At 35.9% G+C, this 13906-nt stretch overlaps 2 protein-coding genes across 8 annotated transcripts; one reads left to right on the forward strand and one right to left on the reverse strand.

Annotated features, from left to right (window-relative positions):
* Positions 1–308: 308 nt before the first annotated feature.
* LOC110602947 (E3 ubiquitin-protein ligase ATL42) lies at positions 309–1852 on the forward strand. The gene has a single exon (XM_021740558.2). The coding sequence runs from the start codon at positions 513–515 to the stop codon at positions 1803–1805; it is 1293 nt and encodes a 430-aa protein (XP_021596250.1). The 5' UTR covers positions 309–512; the 3' UTR covers positions 1806–1852.
* A 3479-nt stretch (positions 1853–5331) lies between these two features.
* LOC110602946 (protein phosphatase 2C and cyclic nucleotide-binding/kinase domain-containing protein) lies at positions 5332–13645 on the reverse strand. Of its 7 annotated transcripts, none has more exons than XM_043951686.1 (16): positions 13411–13633; positions 12040–13137; positions 10758–10889; positions 10427–10657; positions 10169–10294; positions 9552–9614; positions 9383–9465; positions 8792–9023; positions 8394–8710; positions 8129–8216; positions 7969–8035; positions 7438–7715; positions 7273–7338; positions 7034–7155; positions 6254–6410; positions 5332–6152 (listed from the first exon to the last, which is right to left on the reverse strand). In XM_043951686.1, exons 2-16 carry the CDS (start codon positions 13099–13101, stop codon positions 5907–5909), a joined length of 3270 nt encoding a protein of 1089 aa, XP_043807621.1. In that variant the 5' UTR covers positions 13102–13137; positions 13411–13633; the 3' UTR covers positions 5332–5906. The 7 variants fall into 7 exon arrangements, with proteins under 7 accessions (XP_043807621.1, XP_021596249.1, XP_043807620.1 ...); XM_021740557.2 differs by having other exon boundaries at positions 13406–13633; XM_043951685.1 differs by having other exon boundaries at positions 12040–13234; positions 13406–13632.
* Between the last annotated feature and the right edge of the window lie 261 nt (positions 13646–13906).

Genomic DNA, 13906 nt, shown 5'->3' on the forward strand with positions numbered 1-13906 from the left:
GACCTCAGTATTTTCTAAATTTGTTTTGCAAGAATCTGATAAATTATTTTACCATGGCAGGAAAAACGAGATCTAATTTTTCTCTGAAAACTCCGGAAGTGTCGGTATTCGAATTCGAAGTCTGTAATTAAAAGGAAAAAATAAATTGTTACTAACGCAGAAATAAAATTTATAAAATTATTTAGCCTCTGCAGTATCCACTTTGTCATCATCCTGCCAACTTACAAATTTAAAAAACTTATATTAGGATTAAAGAAAGGCATTATAAGGACACAAACACAAAGAAAGGCCAAAAAGAAAAACAAGAAAACTGCCAAACTAGATAGGTACCCTTTTGGGGGAATGACATATTAAAAGGGTCATATGCATAACAAATGCTATCTTCTCACCTCCTCATTAATTGACCTTTACAACAGTTTCCAGGAAATAAGAAAACTTTTTTTTTTTCCTTGGCAAAATGCTTTCTGAAGGATATTGAAATTCTGGGCAAGTTTCAAGGCCTTGATTTTCAAATGAATCGATTAGGTTTGCAGTTCCTGCATCTGCTTTTTGTGTTAAAAATCTTCTCTGTTAAAGCACAATTTAATCCAGTCACAGATGAAGCATCTTCACAAGATAGTGTCTCGAATTTCCGACCGAGTCTTGCTGTTGTTATAGGAATACTCTGCATCATGTTTTTTCTGACATTTATCCTCCTTGTCTATGCCAAATTCTGCCGGGGATCAGGAGCTTCTGTTCAAGGTGCTTTGCAGAATCTTCCTGCACTTGTTCGATCAACTTCACAATATTCTGGAGTTGATAAGACAGTGATAGAGTCGCTTCCTTTCTTCAGATTCTCCTCTTTGAAAGGATCAAAGAATGGACTTGAATGTGTTGTCTGCCTGTCGAAATTCGAAGATATTGAAGTTCTTCGTTTGCTGCCCAAATGCAAACATGCCTTTCACATTAACTGTGTTGATCAATGGCTTGAAAAACATTCAAGTTGCCCTCTTTGCAGGTGCAAGGTCAGCGCTGAAGACCCAGCAATCTTCTCATATTCAAATAGCATGCGATTCTATGGAAATCAATCAGATCATCAAGAGGACTCAAATGTAGAGTTATTTGTCCAGAGAGAAGAAACCCATCAAGGATCTTCAAGATTTAGCATTGGAAGCAGCTTCAGAAAAGTTGACAAGTTTAACAACAAGGATGAAGAAGCATTAATCCGACAAGAAGCTGATGGTTCTGATGATGATCAGAAGATCTTACATAAGTTTAATCACAAGATTATTATATCCGATGTTGTCCTAAAAAATAGATGGAGCAGTGTGAGTTCTTCTGATCTGATGTTCTTGAACTCAGAGATGCTTCAGGACATGTCAAGCAACAGATTCTCTTCTTTGGACTGGAAGAACAATGAGCAATTCACGACAGCAAAAGCCATTGAAGACAAGCAAATAATGAAGATCAAGGAACAGATGGAGATGAAAAGATTGTTTGAAAACAAGGTTAGAACAATTGATTATTACACTGCAGATTCATTCCCAGGTCATCCTTCTACATCAGATTCAAATGCAATTTCAAGTCACAGTATTATGAATTCAGCTGAGAGAAGATCAGTATCTGAAATCACAGCTCTTTCAAGATTTAGAAATCTGAGTATTAGGAATACAATCAGAGAGTCTTTTTCAGGTGAAAACAATAGATACGAGGAAAGACAACGTCGGCTTTGGTTGCCAATTGCAAGAAGAACAGTTCAATGGTTTGCAAATAGAGAGAGAAGATCTCAACCGACCAAGAACACGACACAGACATTGGATGTATAAAAAAGATTTCATCTCTATCTCCTTTGTTGTTTTTTTTTTTTTTTTTTTTTTCAAATTCATAGGCAATTTCACATAGCTTGAAGTTCTTGAAATCTGATAAAATTTTAAGATTCTGAAACTAGGCTATACAAATCCATGGAAAAAGAATCATGTAGATAATGCTTAATAAGTTCAAACTTGAATAGGAAAAACTACACACATTTCCTTTTTATTTTTCCTTTATTTATTTCTTGAATAAATATAAAAAAATCAATGAAAAGAAACCAGAAAATTTCTTTATATATCAAGAAGTGTCCAATTCAATCATAAAGAAAGAATCTAAATTTCCATTACTATTAAGATCCCTTGTTTATGCTCTAACCATTTAATCTTATAGTTAATAATCATTTTTAAAAAATAATTAATAAAAGAGATGTTTGTTGGCAAGCGTTTTTAATTTCGGGATTGGGAATCCAGAACTTGTGATTTCGTGAATCCTTGCATCAGATATTGAAATGAATAAATGAAAATTATGGGAAGGCTGAGTGATTGTGTAGGGCAGTTAATGTTGTTTAATTTCCATTAATTTAATGATTTATAGCTGTCTAAATCGCTGGGACAAGTGCTCTCCTAACCCTTTTATGGCATTGACGTAAGAGCTGAGTCTGCTTGCTTGTCTTGAAATAAATCCATCTATCAGTCATCCATATTTGCTGGCTGATGCAAATAACATTTAAAAAATTTTTTTAGAAAAAAAAAAAAAAAAAACAAATAGTTGTTTTCCTTAGGCATTTCATACTGAGCTTTATAATTTTAATGTAAATTCTAATATAATATAAAATGGAGATCTGATCTATAAATTCTTTTATTAATATTTTGTTTTCTAATAATTTTATATCATTATTCTTATTTAATATGTTTTTCGCCCTATAATTTTGATCCATTTTATTTTTTAAAATAATTTTTAATTATATTTATTTGAAAAGATATTAAATATTAAAATAATTTTAAAAATAAATTAAAATTAAATAGAATTATGATAGTAAAATTTATATATTATTATACTATAAAAAAAGATAGATAATAATAATTAATTTGATGAAGATTATACTAGCAACTTGATTAGTTATAAGGGTTGTTGGGGGTAGGTTTGCTTTCGTGGAGTAATTTATTAATCTAAATTTAGTTGATAGAATTTGACATGCACCAATACTATCAAATTTTCATATAGGATAAGGAAAAAATCACAACTATTTAGGTCAAGTTTTTATTTTTATTGGATTCTGAATTGAATTTAAGATTCCATAATTTCAAAAAATTATAATATTATTAAATTGTGAAAAATATTATTGATATTTATAGAATATTAAGGGAGTATTATGGGTAAATATCATTCATGTTACCTAAATTTAGAAACACAACAATAAAGTATCCAAACTTCAATTTGGAACATAAAATTATGTTAACTTTAATTTAAAAAACTTAAAGTATGTTCTTACTCTTTTTATATAATTATTTTATAAAAAAAATTAAATAAATTCTTACAAAATTATGTAATATTTAAAAAAAAATTAATAAAAATTAATAAATTAAAAATAATTAAAAATTTTAATTCAATTAAAATAATCATTAAAAAAATCAATTAAATTGAATTCTTATTTTATTCTCAAATGGAGTGGTAATAAAATTTCAATCTATCTTCCCCATATACCACCCTCTTCTTACTCGGTTGCATCCCCAATCCCATATTCCCTATGTTTGTTACTTCCCCAGCCACCCAATTCTCTCATCAACCCCAATCAACATCTCTTTGTATCTCTCCTTTTAACACAAAATGGTAAGCTAACACAAAATTTTCACCCAAATCTAAATAAATTATTTTATTATCCATGATTAAATTTCGTACAATTTTTCTAATAAAATTTGACAAAATTTAAAAAACGATGAAAATGTGGTCATTACTATATATATATATATATATATATATATATATATATATATATATATATATATATATATATATATATATATATATATAAAGAATTTTTGTCTATAGATATTTTGAGAAGGGGAGGGGAATTCAACCCTGATTATGAGAAAATTTTCGTATATGTTTTGCGATGGGTGATAGGCATATATAAAATCGGAAGAACTCCGAGCACGCTTTACTCCTCAGAGATAATCTGGCAACAGAGTTTGAAAATGTTTAGCAGCAACACCATCTGATCTGGCTGCCCTCTCAGAAATTTGTTTGAGGGCAGTAGCAGTTTGTCTGATCTCCTTCCCTTTTTCCTGCTGGAAAATCATCTGCAGGCACTTCAGCATTCCAGACTTACTCCAGCACCCCACACCTCCTCCACCATCTTCGCATTCAGATGACTGTCCTGCATATCATGGGCAATTTGGCACGCCACATAAATACTCTCTAAAACAGAATTGAACCCGTTGTGCGTCACATTCACACCAATTGAAGGATGTCCCAGAACTTGCCCCTGGGGTGTCCATGGAACTGAACCACCTTTCCCCGGCTGCCATACCTCTCAATAAATCCAGCCGGCAGATTATCCTCGAACTTGTCCTTTCATAGAAATGGAACACCACTCTCTTCAAGTGCTTCAGCTAAATGACTCTTAACTCCTTTGTTTCGAAGTTTATATGTGCAACCGATGCAGTTTCTTGTTGATCCAGCCATGATGACAGGCACCCCGTTGCATTTGTGCCTGGTACAGTTAATGAACCCACAAAGAATAAATTAAGAATCTTGGACCAGAGATAATTTGTGAGGAGACTAGGATTTATAGTTCTTCATAAGAGTTTCACACAACCCAGATGCTTGTGCTATTTTTAGTACCATTTGACGATAAAATTTGGACAACTGGACTACTGGGATTTATATGGAATATCTCATAGTTGAAATCTTTAAAGGGTAATGGAGGCAATCCTGGAATGATATCTTCTACTTGGTCTTCTGGGTGATCATCGTGGAGTGTAGAGCTGTTGAATGAGATCCTTTTGGAACCAGAGATCAAGTTCATACCATAAACGCTACTCACCGCACATCATCTCCTCGGCCAACTTGCCGAGGTCAAACGAGAAAAAGCCATCTATCATCAGGGAGGTTAAACTTCTATCGCCCGTCTGCCACCGCGGCATCAACACTGCTTCTGTTGCTCCCTCGGAAACTGTTCAGAGAAATTCTTACTTTCCTGGCAAGATCTACTGTTAAGTGATCAACCTCCTCCGGCATGCCATTGTCCAGATTATAAGTTTGAACTTTGTTAGCTTAAACTAAAAATATGTTAAGATTTTATATGAATTTTTTTGAATTTTTTTCTTTTAAAATAAATCATTCACACAAAATAGAAATATTAGTTTCAGAGTGAGAATCACATTGTTGTCTCAATGATAAGGAGAGTGAAACCGCTTGCTACTTGCTAGGCTTACTCTTTGGTGCCCTCTCCTCTAACACAGTTGCCCTTAGATTGAAAAAATTCAAATGGTTTACATCTAATCTTTACGGAAACTAATATGAGGGAACTCAATAGGATAAAGGTAAAAATCAAGAAATGCACAGCACCATGGATATTCAGAAAAATTTTCCAAGTTCATTCCTTTACAACCATTGAGGTTATCCACATAATAGCTCTCAAAAAAGGAAAATACAGGCCACATGTCTACCGAACCGAGAATGTTAAAAGGGGAAAATAAATTTGAAGTTTACAGGCTATTTTGGCCGAGTCAATCAAATTTCTATTGGCAGCCATAGCAAGAATATGGTATAAAGCTAGAATTTCATTTCTAGAAGAAAAGAAACCCTCACTCATTTACATATATACGTATTTACAGAAGTAGGAAAAATACACCAAAAAATATTAAACTTCATATATATTAACTGACCTTCTGTTGAATTAGTTACTGCACTTACTGCCCATATGAGATAATCCGCCAATGGTATCATGAGTTTAAAACAAAAGAATGTATAGGATTCCAAGCGAACTCTGCAGCTTGCTCTTCGTTTCTTTTATCCATCCATCCCCTAGGCTCTAATTTTGCTAAAAAGGGACAAAATCGACTTGCTAGGGAGAGAATTCTGCCAACAAAAAACATCAACCATTCATTCTTCTACCAGTCGTCAAGCCATTCAGGTACATTAAGATCACCGATATCTCGGGATGGAGAGGCTAATGGAACAGTACGGTCCTCGTAATGACTTTCCAAATGTTGGTTAACTCGAACTGTTATATCATCAGGAACAGGTAAGCTTCTATCTCTAATCCCCTTCCAGTCAGTACCAGCAAACCATGGATGATTTTTGACAGAATCAGCACCTAGGCATCCAAGTCTTTTATCTTCATCAACTTCAAGCAACTGAACAAGTTATACAAGTAAAAATATGTTATCACTTTTTATAGAATGTTGAGATATTCCAAAATAAGGAAAAGAAATTTGGAATAAACAGCTGCAACAACCTTTGTGATAAGATCTGCTGCTTCAGGGCTGAAAGTAGGAGGAAGTGTTAGTTGTCCTTTTGCAACCTTCGCATATGTATCGAGCTCACTTTCCCTCCATGACCCAAATGGCATTTCACCTTGCAGCATGAAGTAGATCAAGACTCCCAGCGCCCACCTGCAAATTTCCAACAAAGATATATACAGTTGACAGCAGAAATTTTAACAATGGTTTCACATAGATATATACAGAGAAAGAGAGAGAGAGAGAGAGACAGAGAAGAAAAAGAGAGCCATTTAATTAACAAAAGCACCAGCACAGAGGTTAAAGCAAGTAAACCTAACAAAACAATCAAGTTCACCATGGCAGTCTCCCTCCTCTATCTCTCTTAAAAATAATAGAGAGAGAAAGAGGAGCCAGGGATAAGAGAGAAATCACAAGAGAAGATAGTCCACCATATACATAGATATGATGAGCTACTGGAAATCTCTCTCTTCTAAAATCAATTGAGAGAGAGAGAGAGAGACAGAGACAGAGAGGAGAGAAAGCATCAAATATTATAGGTTAAGAAATTGGAAGTTCACGCAAATTGCACAGACAATAATGGTACAGTCCAAAATGTAAGGACCAAACTGACAGAAAGGTCAGTGACTCGTTGCATTAAAATCCATAATACCAAGTTAATATTAACAGAACAGGTTAAATTACTGGCTTTACCAATCAATTAGTGATTCTTCATGCAAACTAAATAGAATAATTGGTCAACTAAATATTGAACACGAATGATATTGATATTGTACCAGTCAGCAGGAAGACCATGCCCTTTTCCCTGGACTATCTCTGGAGCTAAAGAATCAGCCATTCCACAAATTGTAAAGGTTCTCTCGCCAGACAACTTTTTCCCAAATCTGAAGTCTACTAGCTAAAGTTCAGCAGAGACAACAACTGAGCATAACAATCTCCATAACTAACAAACTAGATCTTTCTATAGCTCCATTATGTTGATTTTAGGAACATGGTAACAGCTAAGAAAACAAACCTGTAAAAATCCAGTTTGGTCCAACATTAAGACATCAGGGGACACACCTCTGTAGAGAACTCCATTCTGGATAACAAGAAAAAGGGAAATTGGGTTAAAAAAATTGTTATAATTAAGACAGAAAGGCAATTGTTGGAACAGAATAAACACTTCTGAGCAATAGACCTTGTGTAAATCTTCCAAGGCGATAACAACAGAGGCAGCACAAAACCGTGCAGATGATTCATCTAGTGCAGTGTGAAGAATTGAGGCCAAAGGGCAAGCTAAGCACGCATTCAACAATATGCCTGCATGTGTTCTATCTGCACAAGTACATAGAACCTGAGGCACACAAGCTGAAGGATTCAGACTCTTTATTAGATTCTTCTCTTTCAGAACTTGTGCCTCCTTTCCCAATCTCTTGACCTTCTGCTTTGAAAACCTTTTCAAACTAAACAAATTTTCTGACAACCAGCAAATCAGTAAAGAAGCATTTCATCCATGTTAGTATCATATTACATCAACACATTTCCATGCAAGTATAAATAGTAAACAGAAGTCCATAAATAATCAGACATACTGTCCCCTCACATACAGTCTATTATGCAGTGAAGTGAGTCTATCAATGAAAAGAGAAACTTTTATGACAACAAAATACTGAAATGTCTCCTGTGCATGTGCATATACATACACATGCACACCAAAAGTGAGACTAACCTGTGTCCTTCAAAAGTACAAGTCCAATCTCACTGCAGTCAGTGCTATACAAACAAGTCCTCCATTCCTACATGGAAAACATTATTAGATAATATGAGAAATAGCTCAATTGCAGCATAAGCTCTAGGCAATAACTGCAGACAAGACAGAACACCCTTACCAGATCAAAGAGGCAAACTTTGAGAGGAGCTGGAATATCAGTACTTTCCATGGATTCCTTGGAAAAATCTGACGATGAGCCCCTTGACCTAAATGATACCAATCAATGATATCTGGGATATGAATACGTTTGATCCAAAGAATAAATGATCTTATAAATTTAAACAAAAGGTATAATCAGGCAAACAAAAAGCTCCACTTTCACCCACAAAAAAGTTTGAAAAGCAAAATATACAACAAAACACTTGATTGAAATATTAACATACTTTTCAACATCCTGTGAAAGCTTTGTCAAAGGGCCAACAACTGAATCAAATTTTTCCTTCGTCAAGATGGAACACGTGCAATCACCCACAGCAATTGCACTTAGTGAACCAATATGTTCACCCAGAAGTGCCCACTCACCAAAATAGCTTCCCTCTGTCTTAACCAATGACAGCATTTTGCCACTAATTGGATTATTATCCTCTTTTTGATTGTCAGACTTCAAACTTCCAACATTTGGACTACCTAATATGTGTGCATCAAAAGTGAGTCTTACTTGTCCCCTCTGGATGATGTACAATGCAGAAGACACCTCATTCTGCAAAATCATGCCAAACAATTACTTTAAAAAAATGAGAGTTACAGAGGCATATATTCTTTTGGGGAGTTTTTCTTTTACCCCATCAACTACTGTCTGTCCATCTGAGAAGGAAACTTCAGAAAGAGAATCTGCAATGTGACTGAGCTGCAAGATTGTCAATCTGGAAAGAAGATCCACAGTTCGTAGCAACTTCAGGGATGACAAATTAGAAAATTCTGACATCAGAATTCCACGAAAATCTTCTCTCTTTAAAGCCCATAATGTTCCACTTGTCACGGCACGGACAGAAGCCTGGAGTGGCTTATTGTACCTATATTGTCATGTAAGAAAGTTCATAACCAAAAAAAAAAAAGGGAAGTACCAAATCAAGCAATGGAAAAAGAAATTTTACTTGAGGAGAATGAAATCAGACCTTGAACAAAGAGTTTAGTCACATATGAACAAGAACATGGAAGGAGTTTTGCTCATCAAGGGTTTACTCTAATTTATCTCTTCTTTTTTTTATCTTTTAAGTTGAATGATCATTTTGCTATTTGATATCAATTATTATGCGCCTGGTTGGCTAATATGCCAATTTCAAACAGACATTTTTTCACTTGTGGAAACTATAAGCAAAATTGTTCTACAACATTACATAACATAAAAGAAAAGAAATGGGATATAACATACATAAGTGCCAGCTCTCCAAAGGATGATAACTTCTCTGCTGTATATCGCTGCAAAACCTTTGGCACCTCTCCATTTTTCTCTTCCTGCCATTTATAACTGGTCACCAATCAATCTGCCCTACAATGTATAGCAATATTGATGGTTTTAATCAAGTAACAGAAAAGCAAACCTGCGTAGCAAAAACCTCAAATTCTCCACTGCCAACAACATAAAAGCAATCACCTTCACCACCCTGCCAATTAAAATTATCAACAAAATTCTACAAGAACAGTACACTCATTTAATTATATCACATATCACAAGCCCACAATAATGTGGACTAACATTCAATTCACATTTATGTCAATTCTACATACTTTCCTACTTGTGTATTATAAAGTTGGTAAAGTTTAATTCAGCCTTGGGAATATAACATCAGTATTAAACAGCAGCTGTTTACTCTATGTACATCTGTATGGATTGAAATTTACGAGTAAAGTTTGCACTCAGCTCTTCATCTGGATTCAGAGCTTCTGGCTCAGGTATTGACTATTTCATGCTTATAGAGTATTTCAGAATATTAGCCCAGCACTGAGGAAGTTCTTCTAAATTTACATGTTCTTTCCATTTAAGAAACATATTCAGAATCTTTTTGTTGCCCAAAATCAAAACAGACTTGGTTCTAAGCGATTTTTTTTTCTAGCTGTCACTGACCTTTGACCAGTATCATTAAAGCCAGGGATCAGTTAAGGAATCCTAATAAATTACACAATCGAAACTATACAGGAAAGTAGGGAGTGAAGTAACCTGTTTAACTACAACTTCTCCCGGCTGGACTTCAACTCTTTGCATGCAATCCAACAGAACATGGCACTGAGAATCAGTAAGCTTTCTGAAAAGGAAGTGGTCATGCAATGCCCTCTCAATGTGTGCCTGTAGGCACAAGGACATGCAAGGTCTTAGCAACCACAAAAATACAAGCAAGAACTGACAAAAATTACCATTTGTATGAGCTACAAGTTTATGCAGAATGCACACATAGAAGATAAACAAGAGAACATTTACTTCTTCTTCCCAGGTTTTCCTATGGGCTGGAGAGGGAGGAACCCAAATCTTCCCATTCTCAAGTGAGCTCTCAATGGCACGAAGCCGTGCCCGAGATATATCATGCCTTACACGATGGTTCCTAGAGTTCCAGCTAAAGGTTGCAGGAGATTCTGACCCTGCCACCTCTACAACTTGAGGAATAGGGGCCCGTAAGACAGAATCTGGACCTGTTGATTGACTGACCACGCTCTGAGAGAGAGAGAAAGAGAAAGGAGGAGAATTCAGAAGATCACTAGTTGAGGAAAAATGAATCAAGATAAGTATAGATATAAGCAAGAAGTTCATGTACATCAGTTAGTCCATCAACATGCACAACTATCACAGTGATGTCATCAGTACGAGTTTCATACTGTAGCCAAAGTCTATAAGATTCAGCTACAATTGCAGCACAAGCATCTCGTGGATCTTTATATTTTTCAACCTGGAAATGGAGAAGCAAAATAAAGAACCCAATATTACTCCTTAAAATAAATCAAATGTGGAAGAAAAGAAAAGGAATGTAAAAAGCATCAGATGTGCATGACAAAAACTCCAAACTAAAGATGTTCAACAGCTGATAAGCCAAACTATTGAAGATTTATGACAGTTGGTTCAAAATAGAGATGGATAAAAGTTGATACACCAGTCTATTGAAGAGGCCATCACATGGAGGGCCTGATATTGCTTAAGATGCTTATTTGTCAATCTTTTTGTGGGTAATCCATGGTTACAAGGAGAAGCTAGCAGAAGAGGAGCCAAAACTATATGCAAACACCAGTTAATTGAAGTCAAACTACCAGCATGCAGATTTATGCTACACAGGAATGTAATATAAATATGTTAAGATACTGCACGATCCCACCATTGGTTAGCTTCTTGCATGGAATTCATAAAGTTTCCATGATTGTCTTTTACACCTTTGGTGTATAATTTTGGATGGGCAATCTACTAGACCTCTTCTTTTAAAAAAAAAAAAAAATCCTTAATCTTTATTAATGAAAATTGCACATTCTCATTTTTATAGGATATCTATTTTTTGTCTATGTCAAAAATAAAAAAGAATTTGAATTTAAACTTTTCAACCAAATGTAAACTGTTGTTTAAATTACACAAAGGTATTTCAAATTGAACCTCAAACATCTATTGATCCTAATTTATGAATCAACGCAATCAAACAGAGTATATATTACAAACCTCATTTGAACATCTGAACTGTATATCCTTTCTTTCAGATCCCCACCTACCCAAACACAAGACAATAGTATTCTCAAAAACATCAAGAATGCTCGACTACATTGTGCTTATCCTGCTCAAGCTTGTGTGTATAATTTCTCAATTCCAGTAACATCTCCTAACCTCCAAATCAAACTCCAGTTTTTTCTAAATCTCACATCAAGAAATCATCATCACAATTCAATGAATACTCAAGTACTACCACCTATAGTCAGAGGTAGCAAATTTCTATTGCTAATTCAAAAGCAACCACTTATTGTCAGAGGTAAGGCAAATTTCTATTGCTATTCAAAGGCAATGAATAGAAAAATAATGCAGTTTAGGAAAATTAGACATTAAAGAGAGAGAAGATACCTTACCATCTCAACCACAGCTTGGCTTGAGAGGAACTCAAAAACACCATCACTAGCAAGCACAAAGAAAGGATGATGAGGGGTAAGCTCAAAAACAACGATTTCAGGATTAGACACAACTCCAATTGTCTCAGCAATGGAATCTCCAATACTCCTCGTAAACGCAGTTCCGGGGTACATCCCATTTGGGACCCACAATCTCGGAGGATCGCCATCATCATCACCCTCCTCAGTTCCCCAACACTGCACGTCTGGATTCTTTAAACCCTCAATCTGATCCAAAGTAAGCACCCTAGCCCCACAAAGCTTTACCCTCTCAAGCTCATCAGCTCTAAAAGGAGTTTGATCAATGGACAAATCAATAGCAGCAATCTCCTTCCCTCTCCGCTCGGCTATAACCGCTCTAGAATCTCCCGAATTGGCTACGTAAATACTCCTTCCCCTGACCAACACCGTGATCGCCGTAGTCCCGCTCATGCTATCATCCACACTATCGGCGTGCAACTGCGAATTGGTAGTCAAAAACGCCGAATGGCAAGCCTCCACGGCGTCTACGTGAAACTTGGTGCTCCTCAGCAGATTCTCGCACAACTTCCGCTTCACGAATTGGGAACACTGAGCCCCAAATTCTCCATGCCCATCAAAGACCCCAAAGAAATGATCATCTGGACTCGACCCAAAAGGTGTGTGAATACAGAAACTGTCCTGGTTAGCCTTATCCAGTGCATCGGGGTAATAACCTCGCTGCGACAGGTAGGAGTATCTCAACTCGTAGTTACCCGATGGAACCTTGACTGTCCTAGATCCATCTGGAGGGAGGAACTGAGAGGAAACCCTAGAAAGTCTAGTGATGCCAAGTTCAGGGTCTCGAGTCACGCTCAACTGGTTAACTTGGTCACGGGTTTCTGTTTCCGGCGAAGTCGATGCCGGAGAGAAGGCAGGCAAACCGGTCCCTCTGGCATTTTGAGGAGCCTGCAGCGTCTGGGACTGTTGTTGTTGGTGCTTGATTCTGGGGTCTCTGGGTACACAGACCTCGCCTATACATGCTCTAGAGTAGACGCAACCCATTTAGTGAAAATTCATGGGATGAATGTCTTCAATTTCCTTCAAAAATCACCAAACCGGAAGGAAAAAAAAAAAAAGATAAAAATCTTCTTCACTAAAACGATTCCTGCTTCATTTCTGCTAGCTAAAATAAGATCTACTGTGGAGAAAAACCGTTACAGGAACTCAGAAACGGAAACCAAAATAATTTATAATTATTTTATTAAATTAACAATATAAAACAGAAATGACAAGAGAAGAGCAGAGCAGCGTGGTAAATGAGATTGCTCGTGATGGGATGATTCAGAGAGAAAAATTCTTTACTCACTCAACTGAGAAAAGGTCAAAATAATAAACAAATCGGAAACTGGTAGTGAATTGCAGAGAGGCTCGTCATCATTCATCACTGAGCTGTTTGCTTTACTTCTTTTTTTAATTTTTGCTGCTCGCTATGGCTATTTAGATTCCTCTGCGTATTTTAAGCACAGGGGAGAGCGGGTGCGTAATGCGCATACGAAGGGTGGGGTGGTTGGTTGAGTACTTGGCTGTCGCCTGGTGGTTCCGTCTACGGACGTGGAAATCTCTGAAGATAGAGGAATGTGACGTGACGTTGGCGATTGGTCAGGGGGAGTCAATCACTCAACTCACTCAGCTTTTTTGTGGTCTGCCCTCAATTTCTCGTTTTCCAATTTTTCAAATTTTATTAATAACATAATAATAATGGCTATTTTTTAATGGCCTTTTTGAATATATTTTAAGAAAGTATATTATTTAGAAAAAATTGTTAGTTAGTTTTAATTTTAAAAATGTATTAAAATATTTTTTTATA

This window comes from Manihot esculenta, chromosome 16, assembly GCF_001659605.2.
Source record: "Manihot esculenta cultivar AM560-2 chromosome 16, M.esculenta_v8, whole genome shotgun sequence".
Lineage (NCBI taxonomy): Eukaryota > Viridiplantae > Streptophyta > Magnoliopsida > Malpighiales > Euphorbiaceae > Manihot > Manihot esculenta.